At 35.0% G+C, this 21241-nt stretch overlaps 3 protein-coding genes across 5 annotated transcripts; 2 read left to right on the forward strand and 1 right to left on the reverse strand.

Annotated features, from left to right (window-relative positions):
* Positions 1–46: 46 nt before the first annotated feature.
* Positions 47–2881, reverse strand: LOC7464034 (ras-related protein Rab7). Its single transcript, XM_002313017.3, has 7 exons — positions 2568–2881; positions 2265–2291; positions 2038–2137; positions 1176–1322; positions 990–1070; positions 757–902; positions 47–413 (listed from the first exon to the last, which is right to left on the reverse strand). Exons 1-7 carry the CDS (start codon positions 2618–2620, stop codon positions 347–349), a joined length of 621 nt encoding a protein of 206 aa, XP_002313053.1. The 5' UTR covers positions 2621–2881; the 3' UTR covers positions 47–346.
* A 4210-nt stretch (positions 2882–7091) lies between these two features.
* LOC7464033 (coatomer subunit gamma) lies at positions 7092–13866 on the forward strand. 2 transcript variants are annotated; one of them, XM_002313763.4, is made up of 18 exons: positions 7092–7334; positions 7843–7940; positions 8044–8094; positions 8281–8394; positions 8494–8694; positions 8781–8882; positions 9292–9399; positions 9486–9716; positions 10053–10303; positions 10425–10596; positions 10698–10853; positions 10972–11022; positions 11260–11400; positions 11474–11671; positions 11790–11921; positions 12001–12174; positions 12459–12698; positions 13200–13866. In XM_002313763.4, the coding sequence occupies exons 1-18, from the start codon at positions 7289–7291 to the stop codon at positions 13392–13394; spliced, it is 2661 nt and encodes an 886-aa protein (XP_002313799.1). In that variant the 5' UTR covers positions 7092–7288; the 3' UTR covers positions 13395–13866. The 2 variants fall into 2 exon arrangements, with proteins under 2 accessions (XP_002313799.1, XP_024464525.1); XM_024608757.2 differs by having other exon boundaries at positions 7846–7940.
* A 3047-nt stretch (positions 13867–16913) lies between these two features.
* On the forward strand, positions 16914–21075 carry LOC18102136 (proline-rich receptor-like protein kinase PERK7). 2 transcript variants are annotated; one of them, XM_024608913.2, is made up of 9 exons: positions 16914–17248; positions 17457–18144; positions 18613–19167; positions 19274–19360; positions 19441–19511; positions 19596–19672; positions 19784–19928; positions 20029–20190; positions 20584–21075. In XM_024608913.2, exons 2-9 carry the CDS (start codon positions 17547–17549, stop codon positions 20836–20838), a joined length of 1950 nt encoding a protein of 649 aa, XP_024464681.2. In that variant the 5' UTR covers positions 16914–17248; positions 17457–17546; the 3' UTR covers positions 20839–21075. The 2 variants fall into 2 exon arrangements, with proteins under 2 accessions (XP_024464681.2, XP_024464680.2); XM_024608912.2 differs by having other exon boundaries at positions 16915–17181.
* The last annotated feature ends 166 nt before the right edge of the window (positions 21076–21241 follow it).

The raw sequence follows: 21241 nt of genomic DNA on the forward strand, positions 1-21241 counted from the left end.
CAATTTCAATTGATAGATGAGAATTGCAGTAGTTATGTCGATGAACTTTAATATTTGAATTTCTCAGACAAATTTCTTGATTGAAAGAAAAGGTAACAGCATGATGTAAATAATAACAAGAACAAATGGCGCAGCGAGGCGCCTGGAAAAAAATCAAACAGCATGAACAAATCCAGCAGTTTTTACACAAAAGGCACCATATCCAGCACTACGGGACAACTTTTTTCCACAAACACTTAATTTACAGTCTAGCCTCGTACACAACGATTGGAAGGGCTAAAAACAGCCCAATTGTTTGTAGCACTATAAAAGATGATTTATTGCTGCCGAAGAATCAGGCTATAGTTTAGCACTCACATCCAGTTGACCTAGGTTGACTACTAGTTCCAACATCAATGGTATCTGGCAAGTATCTTCATGCCACAATTTGCACGGGAGACACAAAAACAAAGAGAGTGCCATTAGTATCTGTTAGCGTTGTTAAAAAGATAACAAGCACTATTCAATGTTTTAGGAAAATTAATAAAATAACGAACAGATTTTTTTAAAATGAAGTAGCAGTTAATAAGTCCAAATTAATTGCTGATCAGATATTCACCAATCTTACTAGCTAATTGCAGTCCAAAATAAGTACTGTATTTAAATGGCAAGCTCAGATTCTGGTGTGAGAAATTTATCAGACTAGTCAATGTATTCACTAAAAGCAGAAATAAAGGGTGAGTTGTGAAAATAGATATGCTTATCTTTCTGACTTACATCTCTTCCTCTTCCCCACTCTTCAGGGCATTCTTTGCTATGCATTGGAAAGCTTCCTCAACATTAATGCCTTCCTTGGCAGAGGTTTCAAAGTAAGGGATATTCCCTTTCGAGGCACACCATGCCCGTGCCTTTTTCTCTGAAACCTGGAATTCACAAGAAGCGGATGTTTATCTACACAGAAAGGAATAGATAAAGGGGGGAGTGTTGTGTGACACATTCAAGATACATACCACTCTGCTATTTCCACCATCCACGTCGACCTTGTTTCCAAGAACAACAAATGGGAAATTCTCTGGGTCTGAAGGGCTTGCCTGCAAATTTTTTCTCAAATCATCATCGCAGATCAGCTTCAAAATAAAATCATAGATTTTGATAGATATGCTTTTCTGCAAGATTGAAAATAAATAGAGCAATACCTGAATGAGGAATTCTTCCCTCCAATTATTAAGGTTATCAAAAGATTTCATCGAATTGACATCATATACAAGAACACAACAATCAGCACCACGATAGAAAGCAACACCGAGGCTTTGGAATCTTTCCTGCCCAGCAGTATCCCAGATCTGCCAAAATAAAAGGATTTGCTAAATGTTTGGGTGCAGCAATCCAACAAAATACTCTAAGAGTTTGAGACACACAGGAGGGTTGACTAAGAATCCAATGTCATGATTGGCAAGCAAGAGAATTTTTTGTTTCTGCAATAACACATGGAATCAAGTTGCACAGGATATACAATAATCAAGTATTGGCACAGGTAGATTGCCAACCTAACGCCATAGGACACGAAATGCACACAGCAATCAATGTGGAACAGTGACCAACTTAGACCCCATCTGGAATCCAATAAATGGGAAGGAATACAATTACTCAAGTTCATTTTTGTCCAGTTGATATAATTGGATGGTGTGAAACAAATTGACATCAAAACTCATGTGAGCTTTTACAAAGACACAATAAGTTCCAAGGAAACTACTTACTGATTTTCTTTTACATGTATTCTATTAGGGTTAATATGGAGACTTCTATTCAATTCAATTCAAATCATTTTCGTTTTGTTCTTACAAAGTAATAAAATGAGTCATAAATCCATTCCAACTCGACACACCGTAATGATATGAACAGAATTTTGCAATGTCAGTCAAATTCTCAGTTCCCAAAAGTATACACGTCAAAAAAGCATCTATGAACTCCCGAAAGCATGCACAATTTTACTACATTACTAAAATTGGAGTCACTTCAATGAAATAACAAGGCGCTTAGGCTACTAGCACTACCAACCTGTAAAGTGAAGAGCCTATCTTCAAACTGAACTTCCTTAGTCAAGAAATCAGCTCCAATTGTCGCCTTGTATTGATTGCTAAACTTCTTGTTTACATATCTAAAAGCATTACGTCAAGAAAAACAACACCAAAACAGGATACATCTCGCAGTATAGCATGCAATACAGATTTTTTTTATATACTAAAACAATTACTAGTGAGATAACAACCAGGTCAAAAGGATACTGATTCATCAAAGAGGTCTTTCCTACCCTGCACATCGCGAACAAATTCTATTACTTCATTGAAATCAATCAAAGCAAACAAACATAGGCAAAGGCATTCAAAGTTAATCTAAATCCAAAATACAGATCAAAGCCTGAGAATTTGAGAAAAATCTGGGTACTAGAAAAACGTATAATTCAACCAAATAGATAAACAATTCTACAAATCAGAAAGAAATTTAGGATCTGGAAAGATCCGCCTAGGCAAACCCTAGAATTCAAAATCGAACTAGCAATAGAGGGAGGGGTAGGTAAGGTGACTGACCCGCTGTCTCCGAGGATGATGACCTTCAAGAGAGTTCTTCTACGGGAAGGCATCTTTGTTTTAATCGATTGATCTCTGTTTGGTTTCTGAAAAATAGAAGAGAAGGAAAGAGATTGAAGATTTCTTCTCTTCTCTTTTTTTGGTGTGTTTAGAGTAGTACTGAGCAGATCTTCTCTCTGCTAATTACTCTTGCGGAGGAGGAGAAAGGAGACGCTCATTTGTTTTTATCTCTCTCTCTCTTTCTTTTCTTTTTTGAGCTCAGCTGAGACGGTCGGACTTTTTGTAGTTTATTAGAGCCTGCTTGGTTAGTGAAAGCTGGTAGTGACCTGTAATTTATGGAATCTATTTATTTATCTTGTTTCGGAGAAAGTTCTGGAATGACAGTTCGTTCGGTGACGTATTGTGTTTCGAGTTAACTGCCGTTATTATCATATTGGAGAATTAGCTTAATTTATCTTTTGTATTTTAAGATTGTTACAAGAATGTCGTAACAGTTTTAATTGTTTTTAATGTGTTTTTATATTTTAGATTAGTTTGTGAATATTTTTATATAAAAATATAAAATATGAAATACTCTTATTTGAAAAATTCAAAATCTATCTAATTCAATAATAAAATAGCCATTTGCCTGGGGCGATTTTTGAAGAACTACCGTTGCTTTATAAGTTTGTCAAAATTACTTTAAGGAAATTGCTGAAAATCAAAAGAAAATCATTAATAATAATAAACTGTAAAACATGAGGCTTTTTATATAAAAAAATCGTTGGAAATTTGTTCGTTTGCTTTTGGATTATAAAACTGTACGTGGTTCTAGGAATATTCTCAGAAGTACAAGATTCCTCAACTTGCAATAATACGTAAAAAGAAAAAAAAATCAATAGAATTGCTATTAAAACCACGTGATCACAGTGATGCACAGGAGACTCGTACCCAACAATCTTGGCCGGGAATTTGAGCCGGCCAAAGGATTATACTAAAAAAATTTAAAAAAAAAATCTAAAATTTTAATATTTTTTTTAGAATAGATAAAAAAACAATCAATTTGGATTTATACTATATATAATCAAGTAAAAAAATAAAAAATATTTCATGAAAATATAGATTATAAAAAAAATATGAGACTAAGAATTTATAAATTAATTATATATTTTTTGAGTTTTTAAAAAAATATTAAGAAAAAGTAGGGTTTTCCTTGAGTTGTGTTAAATTATTGGAGTTTAATTGGGTTAGTTACATGCTTGAATTTTACCTATTTAAAACTCGATTTCATAAGTACATCAAAATGACATGCATTAACATGTCTAATTTATTTGAATAAAAGATCACTAACAATAATGCTCGCAGTTCTATTTCTATCCATACATAGAAGATTAATGCTATCTTTATTTAATTATTTTCTTAGTTCAACCTCTAAAAATTTATTGAAAAAAAAAGAGAGAATAAACTCCTATAAATTCAAATTATTTAATTTTACATTCTTTGAAAAGAGAATTGAAAAATAATATTAGAGATAAAGAATAATCTTAATTAAAAGTTTAAGGTTGATACTATTTTGAATTTAATTTTATTAATTAGTTAATACATACTACATTAAAAAAATCATTTAAATTCAAAAATTAAAATTGTAAAGTTAGTTTCTAATCTATAACATCAATATCACTCTATATAGAATCTCTAACATCTTGATTAGCCGCCACAATATTGATATTAACCCTCTATTTCCCATTCAAGAAATTTTTTTTTTTTTAGTTTAACGTGGATGTCCGGACCAGCTTGCGCGTACCTCGACTAATTCTACGGGCCCTGAAGTTAACGACCATGTAAGCCTCCAGTGGCCATCATATGAGCAACCACAGGGCTCGAACCTGAGATCACAGAGGAAACAAACCTCTTGATCCCAAACTCTTACCACTGTACCACCACCTAGATAATTAAGAAAATCTTATTTCAAAATTAAAGAGCGCGGCAAGATACGGTCATGTTATCCCTGGGATGGCCAACTACTTGAATGTCTACCGTGTGAAGCAATTTCCTGCTGGTAACCCATTTAAGCCAACGTGTTTCTCGGGTACAGTCAAAGCAATTTTTTAAGACAAGTATCTGCCATTTTGACCAATAGCATGTATAGTTTAAGCGGGGATTAGCCATTTTTAACTTGTTATGCAAATACCTTTTCACAGTATAATATATAGTATTTTGAATAATATAAATATAATTTTTTTATTATATATACTCTAGTAGAAAAAAACTATTTGAAAAGTTAATTGTATTAAAGTGAAAGAAGCAAGTGTTTTTTTTTTTTTCTAATAAGTTTGATGTTGTTTTTTCCTTCTATAACTGTAATTGATTTAATTTTTTATTGACCTCACTTTATTGGTTTTGATTTTTTTGAGAGATGCCTAAAAATATTTTTTTAAAAGAGAAAAGATATTTTGATATTTTATTTAGTATTTAATCTAAAGCATGTAAAAAAAACATGAGTTAAAATAATATTTTTTATTTTTAACCTTCCATTGCTCTGACATCATAAAGTTTAATTTGCCTTCCATAAAACAAGCATGGGAACGCCAGAAAAGCATGGAAGTTTGAAACAGATGTTACAAGCACGTGAATATGCAAGTAGGGAATCCGGTTAGACAAGCGATTATGGGCTCGACCCTTCCTCTCCCAGCAGTGAAGAAATGACTGGAACATTTTTTAATTACAAATTAAGGAGAGATTCAAGCTCTGAGAAGATGAGAAATATTAATATCAATCGAATTATTATTTTTTTGTTTTGTAACCATTCATGTTTATCCATGGAGTTCTTGCGGTGGATTCAGTACATTTTTCGTGTTAAAAACTGTTGTTTAGAGAGCTAAATACGGAATGTAGCTAGTGCCAATGATTCCAAATACGACTGCTTAATTATACACGAGACATTCCAATAAGCAATGCCAAGCCAGCGTTATTAGAACGTGTTTGATAGTGTGGTTGCGAGTGCTTTTCAAATAACTTTTCGTGTTAAAATGCATACCAATGATTTTTTTTACTTTTTAAAAATTATTTTTGATATCAGCACATCAAAACGATCCAAAACATATAAATCATATTTAATTTTAGTAAAAAAAAAAAATTTCAATTTTTTTGGGAACGCAGCCAGCCGCGTTCCCAAACGTTCCCTTAATCTCACGTTGCAAACTCTAACTTCCTTCCTGTTTGTTTTTATATTTTAAAATTATTTTAAAAAAATTAAAAATTTAATATTTTTTTCTTTGTTTTAAATTAAAAAAATTTATATTTTTATATCATTTTGATGCATTGATTTTAAAAATAATTTTTAAAAAATAAAAAAAATATTATTTTGATATATTTTTAAATAAAAATATATTTTAAAAAATAACTGCAACTATACTCTTACACAGCTTAAACGATTAATGTCCATACACGGTATGAAAATTGAGCTGCTCATGGGATGGAACAGTAGCCAATAGTGTTATCTATTATTTACATCCCAATAATCACATTAAAAAAATAGATAAACATGGGAGAAGAAGAATAAAATATAAATAAATTTAATAAGAATATTTTTATAAATAAATTTTTTTCATACTTGTATTTATCTATTTTTCCAAAATAAATTTTAAAAATAACTAAAAAACCATAATAATTACCCCTTGATCACTATAAAAATTTTTAAGGTTTTTTTTAAAAACGACATAAAAAACCAACAATTAAAGTCCACCTGATGTACTTTCATGATTTAAATCATGGGTAGCCATTTTATATATGACTTCAAAAAATATATGAATTGTTGGATTAATTTAAGTTGATTATTTTTATTTAAATAATATTTTTTATATTTTTTTCTATCTAGATTTAAATCAAATTTAGTTATTACAGCTTAATCAGTAAAGCCAAATGACATATCGTATCCAATTTAAAACCCAATTCATATTATATATAGTCTTGGCAAGTATTTAAAGTTATAAATTCTAAAAGGTATAGTTAGGTTTTAGGTTTGTTTCTTAGAGATTATCGGTTCGAGTCTCACGAACTCTAAAATTATTGAAGGTTTATATAATTATTAATTTCAGAGTCTATAAAATTAATTAAAATACATATAAAAATATATTAATAAAAAATATATTTAAAGCGAAAGACAAATAAGAATTCTTGTCATGCCACCTCAAACCCAGTTTGACTGTCTCCTTCATTTATCTCCCACATGCGAAGCCAAGATTGTAAGGGAGTGATTACTGGTGATTTAAAAATGTGATGATAATTATTTTTTAAAATATTTTATATTTAAAATATATTAAAATAATTTTTTTATTGTTTAAAAATTATTTTTGGTATTACATATTAATCAAAATAATCTAAAAAAATAAATTAAATATTAATTTAAAATAAATAAAAAATAATAAAATATTTTTTTTAAAACAAAAAAAGGGGCTGTTAGAAGCTAAACCCAGAATCCCGAGGTTAGAAAAGGAGAAAAACAGTTCCACATAAACGTGGCTTTCATTCATTTGTTAATAGCATCACTTCTAACAGACTCCACATCACTCACTCCCATGAGATTTTTAATCCGCTCCTCTTCAAAACACAATACACACAGGACACAAAGAAAACAATACACAGAGAGAGCTCTTCTTCTAAAACTTTCACTCGTGCCTTCATTGAAAGAAGAGAATCAAGCAATAAACCACATATCCTGCAATTTATTAACGTAATTGGCGATGGCACAACCTCTCGTGAAAAAAGACGATGATCACGACGATGAAGGTAATTCAGCTTGTCTTGATTCTCGATAATTCGTTACATTTTTGCACGAACTGACACCGTTTCTTTTACCGTTCTCTTTGTTCGATTTAGGCTTTCTTGATTCAATTTAGGGATTCATTTCCAAATATTTGGTGATAGAATCAGATCAATAATGGTTCTGGATCTGTTCCATTTTGGATAATTTGAATGCGTTTGGTTAAGTATTGTTTGATTAAGAATCGGATCCGAGATTGTGAGATTTGATTTATTGATCTGATCTGTGTTTTATCTAGGGTGTTTTCGAGCCCTAAATTACAATGTAGATTGTTGATTCGATTTAAATCCAATTAAATTCACCTGCTCTAACGTGATATAGTGTGACTTTTTGTATTATTGATCCAATTCGTGTAATTCCTTGTTAATTAGTCCCTGTCCTTCAGAATCGTAGATTCTTTGAGGATTACTTTTTAATTGAGTGTAATTTTGGCTGGCGTTTAATATTTAAACCGTGTAATGTTTACTTTTACAGCAGAGTACTCTCCGTTTTTGGGGATTGAGAAGGGCGCTGTTCTTCAGGAAGCTAGGGTTTTTAATGATCCTCAACTTGATCCGAGAAGATGCTCTCAGGTTTTTGTTTTCTGTTGCCTTAATCTTTTGCTGTAGCTTGTATTTTTAGGTGATAACCGGAGTTAGTTTGTTTCCGGGGTTTGGTGTGTTTGTTTCATTGCAGGTTATCACAAAGCTTCTTTATCTACTGAACCAAGGAGATTACTTCACCAAGGTATAGTGTTTCTGCTAGAGAGCTTAAATCTTAAATATTTTAGGAATTGTAAAATCCTTTTGTTTTCTCAAAGAGTTGTTGTTGTTGTGTAATTGACCCTGTTTGGATGAATTTGTTTTCGTAATTCCTATATTAAAGCTTCATACATGGAAAAATGTCTTAATTTTTCTTTCAATATCTATGTAGACTGAAGCCACAGAAGTTTTCTTTTCCGTGACAAAGCTTTTCCAGTCGAAAGATTTTGGTTTGAGGAGAATGGTTTATTTGATTATAAAGGAATTATCGCCATCAGCAGATGAGGTTATATGCTATGCTTTAACTTTGTTTTCAAGTCTAATCTTTTTTTGCAGATGTACAAAGTATTGATTACTGACCAATTATGTTCCTTATCAACAACAGGTTATTATTGTCACAAGCTCCCTAATGAAGGACATGAATAGCAAGACTGATATGTACCGAGCAAATGCCATTCGTGTGCTTTGTCGGATAACAGATGGAACCCTTCTTACCCAGATCGAACGATATCTGAAACAAGCAATAGTTGACAAGAATCCAGTAGTTGCTAGTGCAGCCTTGGTCAGTGGGATTCATTTACTCCAGGTACTGATTAATTGCCCTTGTAGCAAATTGTTTTCTTTTCTAATTCCCTCTCCAAAATTTCTAATATATTTGTTAATGTTTTTCAGACGAACCCAGAGATTGTCAAAAGGTGGAGTAATGAGGTTCAAGAAGCTGTACAGTCAAGGGCTGCCCTTGTACAATTTCATGCACTGGCTTTGCTCCAGCAGGTAAGTATATTTTCCAGTTTGATCAGCATTAATGGATTTTTCTTCTTCTTAATTTGGAACCTCCTATGAGATTTAAATCAAATAACGACCTATGGTTTTGTTGGTAGAAGAAGTTTAAGTGAAGATATAATGACGTGGCATTGAGAGTTTCTTTGTAAATTTTATATATAAAAGAATTGAAGTGCTGCTCTTCATAAGGTCATTGCATGACAGCCTTGATGTTACTAGTGTCTGAGTTTGTATTTCACATAACAGTTGAGACCCAGGAAATAAATTTAATGGTCGATTTTAAATTTGTTTAATTTGCCTTGCCTCATTGCTTTCTTGGAAAAATAACTGTTATAGAGGTCCTATGTAGAATTAAACATATCAATGACATAAAGAATCCTTGTGCTTTCCAAACTTGCAGATACGACAGAACGATCGACTTGCTGTTAGTAAGTTGGTTACTAGTTTGACTAGGGGAACTGTTCGCTCACCAATGGCTCAATGCCTCTTAATACGTTATGCTAGTCAGGTTCGTCTATTCTAGTCAGACATATATTTTGATACTTGTCACTCATTTAATGTGAGCTACGATGATGGCTTTATTACTCTTTGCAGGTTATTCGTGAGTCAGCTAACACACAAACAGGGGACCGTCCTTTCTATGATTTTCTGGAGAGTTGTCTGCGCCATAAGGCTGAAATGGTGATATTTGAGGCTGCCAGAGCAATTACAGAGCTCAGTGGTGTGACAAACCGAGAATTGACTCCAGCGATCACTGTTCTCCAGCTCTTCTTGAGTTCGTCCAAGCCTGTGCTGAGATTTGCAGCTGTCCGTACTTTGAACAAGGTTATGATTTTACTTTCAGCTATGACTGGCTGTTTTTATGGTCGAATGTTATGATGCTAGTAATGTAGATTGTAGGGTTATTGCTTGTGCAAGGGAGTGTGTTGTATTGCTCTTGTAGTTTTCCAGAATGCCGGGGAATCAGATTTTGGTGATGGGGTTGTTGGAACTTTTGTGCTTTGTCCCAGTGAAAGTGCCCGTGTTTTGTTCACGAGAGGAGTGTGTGAAATATTAAACTGCTCAATTTTCATTGATGTTGATTACCTGAAAAGATTTATCATCATCTTGTTTGGAAATTTTCACATCATATATGCTGACTATGACTTGAATATTTTGCAGGTGGCCATGACTCATCCCATGGCTGTCACAAACTGCAACATTGATATGGAGAGCTTAATTTCTGACCAGAACAGAAGCATTGCCACTCTTGCAATCACCACTCTACTTAAGACAGGAAATGAATCAAGTGTGGATCGCTTGATGAAGCAGATAACAAATTTCATGTCAGATATAGCTGATGAGTTCAAAATTGTTGTTGTGGAAGCCATAAGGTCACTGTGTTTGAAGTTTCCCTTGAAGTATAGATCATTGTAAGCAATATTTCCGAGAATTTATTGTTTGAAATTATATGTTTTCATGGACATTTCACTCTATATATATATAATCCCTTGTTACATAGCCCGTGCTAATGTTCTTAGCTGTTACTTTCAGGATGAACTTTTTAAGCAACATTCTCAGGGAGGAAGGAGGATTTGAGTACAAAAAGGCTATTGTAGATTCAATTGTGATCCTTATCAGAGATATCCCTGAAGCAAAGGAAAGTGGTTTACTTCATTTGTGTGAATTTATTGAAGATTGTGAATTTACCTATCTATCCACACAGGTAGCATTTCTCGTCATTCATAAGATCGCTGCTTTTATTGCTGTTGTTATGCTTTTTTCCCCATCTAACTTTGTTAGTTGCTATTTCATTCGCCTTATTAGATACTCCACTTTCTGGGGATTGAAGGCCCAAAGACCACAGATCCCAGCAAATACATACGCTATATCTACAACCGTGTGCATCTTGAGAATGCTACTGTCCGGGCTGCTGCTGTGAGCACTCTGGCAAAATTTGGTGCTATGGTTGACGCACTGAAGGTACTGTGGGCATGATCTTTGCATACTTGTGTCCTGTGGTATCTGGTATGACTACTTTCATTGAAGACGGACTGTTTCTTACATGAGCTGGAAAATTTATTGTTGCTTTGTGTTGCAGCCACGAATTTTTGTCCTGTTGAGGCGCTGTATCTTTGACAGTGATGATGAGGTGAGCTTCTTTAGAATAGTGCACTTTGCAAAGTTTATATAAATTGACACGTTACTTTTTTTAGCATCATACACATCTCATGGAGTTTAAGTCCATGAATATGTTTGTGTGCACATGCATGAGCCTCCTATTGAAAGAACGCTGTTTGATAATCATGTTCAATCCTACCTCTTCAAAAACTTGTTTTGTTTTTTCACATGTTATTTTTTTGAAGTATCTCCTCTTCCTTGTCCGCAGGTTCGTGATAGAACAACACTTTATCTCAGCACACTTGGGGGTGATGGTGAAGTGGTTGAAACTGATAGAGACACAAAGACTTTTCTCTTTGGAGACCTGGATATCCCTCTTGTGAATCTGGAGACAAGTTTGAAAAATTATGTGAGTTTTCTGTTCTATCTTACCCATTTTGCACTACTATTGTATTCATCTCATGTGTTTTCTGTTTATGCAGGAGCCTTCTGAAGAGCCTTTTGATATTGATTCTGTTCCAAAAGAAGTCAAGTCTCAGCCGCTTGCTGAGAAGAAAGCCCCAGGCAAAAAGCCAACTGGTCTTGGTGCTCCTCCGGCTGGTCCTCCATCTACCGTTGATGCTTACGAAAGGCTTCTTTCCTCTATTCCAGAGTTTTCGGACTTTGGGAAGCCTTTCAAGGTTCTATATCCAAATTATTTCTTGCCACATTAGCCACATGGCACACCATGTTTTTGAATTGCTGAGTTAGGAATGATTAAATTTGAGCTTTCTTTATTTCTCCTCTTTCTTTCTACAGTCCTCGGCACCTGTGGAGCTTACAGAAGCAGAAACAGAATATGCAGTTAATGTTGTTAAGCACATATTTGATAGGCATGTCGTGTTCCAGTACAACTGCACCAACACGATTCCTGAGCAATTATTGGAAAATGTAATGACATGTTTGGAGAGCTGTATTTACTTTTCTGTCTACTCGGTTCTATCTTATCAAATTGTTCTGTTGACTTCAGGTCTCTGTTATTGTGGATTCGTCAGAAGCGGATAACTTTGCAGAAGTAGCATCCAAGCCTTTACGATCTCTTCCTTATGATACACCTGGACAAACCTTTGTGGCATTTGAGAAGCCTAAGGGAATCACTGCTGTAGGAAAGTTTTCAAACACATTGAGGTTCATTGTTAAAGAGGTACATTTTCCTGCTTTATTCTTGTGACGATGCATGCATTTGCTTTTCTAAGTTATTGTGCATGAAACGTTTTTGGAATTTAACTTGGTTAATTTGCTATTTTGATATATTAAACTGGTTTGAATTGTTTGCTCTCACAGAAAACGAAGTAATTTCATTTAGATATTTGGTTTAGTTTATTCAAAAGAAATGCAAATGTTTGTTGGAATATTTTTCTGTTCACAACCACTATATAGTTCTTGGTATAATTTTTTGACTCTTTTGTATTGGGTGTTTTCTATTAGGTTGATCCAACTACTGGTGAGGCAGAGGAGGATGGCGTTGAAGATGAATACCAACTGGAGGACCTTGAGGTTGTTGCAGCAGATTACATGATGAAGGTCGGAGTCTCCAATTTCAGGAATGCTTGGGAAAGCATGGGAGATGAATTTGAGCATGTGGATGAATATGGCCTTGGCCCAAGGGAGAACTTGGCTGAAGCTGTTATCGCTGTCATCAACCTTCTTGGGATGCAGCCTTGTGAGGTTAGTTTATCATTATGTGATTACACAATGAAGTTAATTACAGAAAATTTGACTATCTATAAAAAAAATAAGAATGGACCAGAACCGGTTGAATTAAGAAATCAGGCCATAGCCGGAGAGGTGAAAGTTCCTTTCTATTGGAGTGTGAATGCTGGTATTCTGATATCGTTCCATAAATTTATCCTATTCTTGAAAATCGCTGATCATCTTTCTGAAGTTGATCACACTGAATGCTGGTATTCTGATATCATTTCATAAATATGCACGCTGTTATCCCTTGATGATTAGAGTTGCAATATTTGAGCTGCATAGGACCGCATCATTAACTGCATAATGCTAATGAGACCTTCAATTTGAACTATTTTTATCATTTAGTAGTCCTTTTTGGTTTTTTCAAGTATGATATCATTATTTGATATTTGAAGTCTTGTTGGAATTACGTCCCTATAATCTCTGTTAGCTGATGTTCTTATATATTGTCTTGTCTTCTGTGGTGTTCAGGGAACAGAGGTTGTTGCAACCAATTCAAGGTCACACACGTGTCTACTATCTGGTGTTTTCCTAGGCAACGTGAGGGTGCTTGCACGGTTGCAGTTTGGAATTCATGGTTCTAGGGATGTTGCAATGAAACTGGCTGTTAGATCTGAGGATGAAGCCGTCAGTGATACCATTCACGAGATTGTATCAAGCGGCTGAGTTGTCAAGTCCAGTGATTGTTCCTCTTTCTACTTCGGCTATTTGCTGGATGAGGTCAGGGGCAGATTGCTGTAATCAAGTAAAACCTGCTATACAAAGAGTTGCAAGTCATGGAAGGGAAGTTAGGCTTGCAGGGAGACTGTATTTGCATTTAACTTGAGCCGACCTTTTCTCTCTTCTTTCTAGGCTAGCAATGTCAATCTTGTATAATGCAAATCAGGTCCGATAGAAAGATTTTTCTTTCTTTTATTTTCCCTCCCGGAAAATTCTAATGTGGCATTTCAGTATAGAGTGTTCCATTAAGTATCAATTAACTTTTGTCCGTGATATGGGACATTAATTTTTGGGGCTCGTATGTTATCATCACAGTATTATGCATTTGCAATAATTAATGATTGTAGTAGCATTGCAAAAAAAACTTTTGTGCTGCATTCATTACTCTTGTTTTTGCCATGTCATTTTAATAATGGTTGCTGGGCTGTAAAATTCCGTACTAGTCGATGAAGGGTTAAGCCTTCAATTCCGTCTCGTATTGATCTCGAATCTCGATACACTTGAGGAAATCATGGCAAGAAGTTTTAGGTATCTCACAATTTCCGCTTCAGTTATGATTATTCAACGAGTCCGAATGTAAAAACAACAAAAAATGGTGATAAAATTGAAGAAATCAGAGGAGGGGTGAGTTGCTATTGAAAGCCGAATCATCTGGAGACTTGATGAACAACCACACTTTAGATTGGTGGCCAGTAGTAACATGCGGGTCAGGTTAAATTTTTTAAAAGTATTTTAAGTAATATTAACATTTTTAAAGAAGCAATAAAGGTATGAAACACGGGTCTTTTACTTAAATGAGTTCAATAAAATTGATTACTTTAATGATTAAAAAAAGCATTGTCAACAAATAAAGTGAATAAAAAATATTGACAATAATTAATTATAAAAATAAATTGTCAATATTATACTTAAGAGGAGAAGAAAGAAAAGCCCTTTGAAGACTCATTATCGCTCCGTCGTGAACACTGCCCACCACCAGAAAAAGCTTATTGAGACGGCTCTAATGCCACTGCGAAAAGCTGCGTGATAACATCAAATCAAGTCGCACGTGCTGTTAGAGTAACGACCCAAAAAGCAAACCAAACAGAATATCATGAAGTGAGCATCTCAAGTTTATATTCAATCAATTATTTTAATTTAATTCAAAAATAAAATTTATTTAAAGAAAGCTAAATTTAACAAAAACAACAACAATTAAAAAGATCAGAGATCACACATGTCATTTTTAAAATTAGTAAAAAATCCTATAGAAAGCAAACAAAAAATAATAATGAAGCTCAATCTCTAATTAAATAAATGTTGAAAGATAAAATTAAAAAAACACAAGTTTAAAAAAGATTAAAAAATCAAGTAAACCCGGGCGAATCTTTTAAATCCGGGTTAATCTCCTAAACTTACATCCCGTTAAATTCTAGACTCGGACTCAATCAAAAAGCTCAACTCAAAATCAATTTAATGTTGAAAGATGAAATAAAAAAAATATCAATTTAAAAAAATTCTCAAAGAAAAAAAAAACAATCAAAGGAATGAGGACAAATCGGATAGAAAAAAAAGAGATAAAATCATAAAAAGAAATATTTTAAAAACTAACTCGATAAAAAAAATAGAAATAAAAAAATTGGGACTAAATCTGACAAATAAGAAAATTGAAAGAGGATGAAATTGAAAAAAAAATCTAATTTTATAAATAATTTCAAATAAAACAAATAGTCATAAAAAAAGAAGAAAAACAAATTGAAAAGCTGCTATGAAAAATTGGAGGGTTAGACATGGAAATCAATGAGAGAGAAAAGAAGGGGGGGAAAAAGAAAAAAGGTTGTTGGTGTCAAACTAGAGATTTGTTGGCCACACATACCGCCTAAGAATGGAGGCGCCGTCAAGAAGATTCTAACACTGCCCCAAAAACCACCATTTGTCCACCAAACAACTCCTTACACGCCACCCAAATGAAAAGGGAATGCCCTAGCCACTTTTTTAAAAAAAATATTTTATATTTATTAAATACCTAATTCTTGCTCTACCAATTTGATTATAACAAAAAAACTAGGATGAAATTGAAAAAAAAAAATCAATTTCACAAAAAAAAGATAGCAATAAAAATAATGAAAATAAAATTTTAAAAAATAAAATAAGTGGAAAAGCTTCATTTTTTTTATTGAATGGTGAAATTGATAAAAAAATATTAATTTTACAAAATAACCTAAAATAAAAATTTAGCAATCAAAAGAATAATAATAAAATTTAAAATAATAATAAAATGAGAGGATAATTCAGAATTTTTGATAGGGCATCATGAAGTCCAAGGAGATGAGAGAAAAAAAAGGGAAGTAAGGAAGAAAATGCCATCAATGACATACCGTTATGATCAACCCCAATTGCGCTGCATATATAGCTATAGATAGCTAAGTTTGGTCACCGGAGGAGGCCGCATGAACCGTCAGAGGGCTTTGACCTCCCTCTCTCTCTCATGTGTACGTTGCACGTGCCAACTAAAAAAACCTTGTTCGTTAACTATAGTCCTCCATATTTGTTTCAACATCAGATTTGGTCTTTAAAGCCCTAATTGTTCTAAATCAACATAATCTAAATATATTTCAAAAAACCGAGCACTACACCTTTTTCTCAATACTAGAAGACTCTTATATCTAGGCAACCAAAATAAAATATTAGGTCAATTAAAAAAAATACCATCCTAAAAGGATCAAATTAAAAGGATCAAATTAAAAAATAAACAACAACCAGAAAAAAAAAGACAAAAATATTTGCCTAGGTTATGCAACCCTGGCCCTAAAGATATAAAATTAAAGAGCCTTAATATTTGTTAAATTCTCGAATTCGATCCATAAAGCTTTAATTACTATGAACTAATAAAATTAAATTTAATTTTATAAAACTAAAAACCAACCTAGTAATAAAATAAGGTCCAAAATGTAACACACGGAAGGATCCAAAAGAGGGGCTATAGTAACTTTGAGACTTTTTTTTTTTTGTAATTGTGATGTAATTATTCTAAACATTTATTTCGAACATTTTGTTTGGATGGAATGATGTTGGTAAATGATTTAAAAATATGAAATAAAGTGAATTTACAAATCTGTAAATGGTAATGTTAATAAATGAAAAAATAAGTTGCAAAATGTGAGGTGTTGATATAATATTTTTCTCTTAATAACATTTGAATTATTTTGTAAATGGTAATGTGACGTCGTCTCCCCCCCCTCTCAAGCATGAGCATTGTGGATGATGGAACGTCAGCCAGGACCCTTGCTGCGTGCGCCAAGTTGTCTTGTGAACCCAGAACCCCAGAGAACTGGCAAGCAACTTCAAGGATAAGAGAAACAACAATAGGTGGGAGAGAGTAACAAGACTCAGCAGTTGCCAGGTCACAACTGATTCTCAGGTAAAACGGAAGTTGTTATAGGTGTGTGTCCACTACGTTGTATCTTGTATGGTGCGTATAACACCTTCAACAGGCACAGAGTTAGTTTAAGTGGCAAGCTTTCTGTCCGAGAGTCGTCAACTACTTCATTACCTCTGAATAACAAAACCAAACTGCCACTAAAATTAGGCCCTGCTTTTTTCACCAAAATATAGACAAATGACAGAAAATCCCCTCCTTTCTAGGAGGTGATTTTGTGTACCACAGTACACCGTTTTCCCCTTCTTCCTTGAAACTGCTAGCCACGCAACCACACCTTTCCGTCTTGAGAGTTCTCCTACCCTTCTTCCACAGGTATTCTAACCCTCTCTTTTTCCATTTTTGCAAGAGCTAATTAATCAAATGCAAGCAAATCCATTAGGTACATGTTGATAGTTTGTGAATAATGACCATCGCAAGTTAATTACCTGCACATTCTTGATCTTTCATGCATTGTTAATCTTGATATACAGGGCATGCTATGTGTATTGATTACTTTTCTTCTAAGTTTGCAATTGATGTTTCTATCTTTCTAAGTGTTAGATTTTGTTCTTCAGAAAGAATATTCATTTTCTAAATGCATTTTTCAGAGATTATCAGGGCTATATAATCATTTAGAGGAGGGTGGGGTTTGTCCGTGAAGCTTCGACGATACTATCATTTGAAATTGAACTCCAACTATGTCTTCCCCCGAAGAATCTCCGGTTTCTCCACCACCACCATTGGAGTCATCGCCACCTCCAGCAGCGTCCCAGCCCCCACCCCCAGCAGTGATCTCTCCACCACCACCAACAACACCACCACCACCTTCTGAAGAAATCTCACCCCCACCCCCAGCAGAGGTCTCTCCACCACCACCAACAACACCACCACCACCTTCTGATGAAATCTCACCCCCACCGCCACCACCTGAAGACTCAGGTTCTTCACCCCAACCGCCTTCCTCTTCTGATGGAAATAAGTCACCACCCCCCCCTCCCAAAAAAAATGATAATGGTGGTTCTCGGTCGCCTCCACCACCTTCATCATCATCCAAGTTTCACAATTCGCCACCTCCACCACGACCACTAGGGCCATCAAGTGATTCATCATCAAACAATAGCACTAAATCATCTTCAGGCAATGGAGATGGAACTAACCTTGTACCTATTATAGCAGGAGTCGTAGTTGGAGTAGGGGTTTTATTGCTGCTTGCCCTGCTTGTATTTCTCTGTGCATGCAGAAAGAAAAAGAAGAGACATTATGATTACTACAACGATCACTCTCTTGCACCCAAAGGTATATATCACACTCTCTACCCACCATTTCTGATTTGAGATTTTATTTTTTCTTTTCATTTAGCCCCTCGAGCCTAACTTTTTCCGTGCACATCCACATAACAAGTGATCTAATTCCAATTGGATTTAAACTTGGAATTATCCATTAATCAGTAGGGTTACATGAAAATAGTCAGTAGGGTTACATGAAATTAAATTCTTACAGGTATTCATGTGTATGAACTATTAAGTATGCGTGGTACCTATGGACGACTATTCTAAACATTCATGTTATATTCAATCTCTAAAATAATTTATATAACATTTTGAATTTCTAATAAAGCGAGGTCTAGAATTAATTGAATATGCAAGAAAATTCAAAGCCATACACACACACACACACATACCTGTTCAGCTTGACACACATTATTGAATACTGACCAGAATGAATTGTGAGTGCTTCTTATTGAATATTAATGTAAATGTGCAGCCACAGGTGGCCCTTATTTCAACGCAGCACCTCCTCAACATCATGCGAGTAATTGGCACAATGAAAGCAAATTCGGAGAGCAAGTTGTAAATCTCCCTCCACCTCCCGGCGGAGGACATGGAACTTGGTCAACACCACCATCTCATGGTGCAATTATGTCTAGTGAAATGAGTTCCAGTTACTCTGGCCCACACGGTCCGGCATTGCCTCCCCCATACCCATCACCATCATTGGCTCTTGGGTTCACCAAGAGCAGCTTCAGCTATGAAGAATTAGCAGCAGCAACTGAGGGATTTTCTCAAGCTAAACTACTAGGCCAGGGAGGTTTTGGCTATGTCCATAAAGGGGTGTTGCCTAATGGAAAGGAAATTGCAGTTAAGAGTCTCAAAGCTGGTAGTGGACAAGGGGATCGTGAATTTCAGGCTGAGGTTGAAATTATTAGCCGTGTCCATCATCGCCACCTTGTGTCGCTTGTTGGTTATTGCATTGCAGGAGATAAAAAGTTGTTGGTTTATGAGTTCGTCCCCAATTCCACCCTTGAATTTCACCTTCATGGTATGCTCCCAGAATCCAGAATTCTCCATTTTCCTTGATACATTCCCCTCATTCCTGGCATTCTTTAATTAGTCCTGATAATTTGATATCGTTGTCAAATTTGTAGGTAAGGGTCGTCCGACCATGGACTGGCCTACTAGGCTCAAAATTGCCCTGGGATCAGCCAAAGGACTTGCATATTTGCATGAAGACTGTAAGTCAATAACAATTTCTCGATCAGCCTCTCTCTCTATCTTTCTGTCTCTTGGGGTAATCTCTGTTCGATATATGCAGGCCACCCACGAATTATCCACAGAGATATTAAAGCGGCAAATATTCTGCTTGACTACAGTTTCGAAGCTATGGTATTCAGGCAACATTGCATTTATCTTTTTAGATATAACTGTTTCAGCTGATGAATTATGTTTAATAACCATTATATATAACAGGTGGCAGATTTTGGATTGGCCAAGTTATCTTCAGACAACTATACTCATGTATCGACTCGTGTCATGGGAACATTTGGGTAAGATATTTGAGCTCCGTTTCAGTGTATATGATCTGCCGTATCACCAAATTAGAATAAAGTTTGACAGGCACAAGTTGATCTGTGATTACCATTGATGCATACATGTAGGTACTTGGCTCCAGAATATGCTTCCAGCGGCAAGCTTACCGATAAATCTGATGTATTCTCCTTCGGTGTCATGCTATTGGAACTAATAACTGGACGTCTCCCTGTGGATCTCTCTGGGGAGATGGATGACAGCTTGGTAGAATGGGTGCGGATCCTCAATTTTGCACCCTCTTAACCTCCTTTAACCGAACTTCTGTAACACAAGTAAATGCTTATATTGAGATTTTGGTTCATGCAATTACCAGGCTACACCTTTATGTGCAAAAGCGCTAGAAGACGGAAACTACGATGAGTTGATTGATCCAGCTTTGGAGGGCAATTACAATCCCCATGAGGTGGCTTGCATGATAGCATGTGCTGGTGCATCAGTTAGTTATTCAGCAAAGAGGCGGCCGAAAATGAGCCAGGTATGATACTTCAATTATCATGGTGATCTATATTTTTGTGTGAGAAAAAAATCGAAGCTTTGATTAAGCAACCGCTAGGAAGTTTCAAGAAATTTTAGTCCAAAATCTTGTCATTGATGTAATTTCTTCAAAGAAACAGAAATTGCACGGTTTGTTTAGCCAACCTTTCCTGCAATCCACTCAAGACCACCCTAAGCAATTTTACTAACTTCTGGTAGATTAGTTTTCCTCGTGGATCTCCAGACCTTCTAACAAACAGCAAAGAACGAGGAGATAAAAAAAAAAAGATCTAACAATCGTGAATAAACTAATCACATATAATACATCATCACTTTACTTAATGGGAATTGTAAAATATCTTAGGAGATGCTTTAACAAGTATACATGAAACAGATTGTACGAGCACTTGAAGGTGAAGTCTCCTTGGACGAAGGGATAAAACCTGGCCGAGGTTTTATCTTCACCTCCGCTTCCAGTTCTGATTTTGAACAAAGCCCATATAGTACAGATATACGGAAGTTCAGGAGGACGGCATTAGACGGCATCGATTATGCAAGCAGTGAATTTGATCACACGAGTGAGTACGGGCTGAATCCTTCCTCTTCGAGCAGTGATGAAATGACGAAGAGTCAGAGACGTGGTCCTTGAGCATTTTCAAACTTTCAAGACCATCGGAACTAATTTCTATTTGAGTTTATACATTATGAAGAGCAGGATTATCTAGAACAGTCTATAACATGTTTCAAGCCATTTTAAGGGTGAGACATTTATCCAGGCGTGACTGACTTTTTACCATGAATAACTGCAATTGTTTAGAGGTGGCCGGCGCCAACAGTGTATTAATATCTTAAAAAAAATAAGATGACGGCGACACAATTTGAACCATTACATTTTGCTTGTATTTTCTATCATGGAACTTTATTCGAAAAAATACCAGTTACGAAGCAACATCAACCAGTTAGCCCCGTATAGGAAACTTCCTTGGCAATAATTCTTCGAAGTTCATACTCCAGAGGCTAGCAATGGCAATCCAGGCATGCAGGAATGGTCC

This window comes from Populus trichocarpa, chromosome 9, assembly GCF_000002775.5.
Source record: "Populus trichocarpa isolate Nisqually-1 chromosome 9, P.trichocarpa_v4.1, whole genome shotgun sequence".
NCBI lineage: Eukaryota > Viridiplantae > Streptophyta > Magnoliopsida > Malpighiales > Salicaceae > Populus > Populus trichocarpa.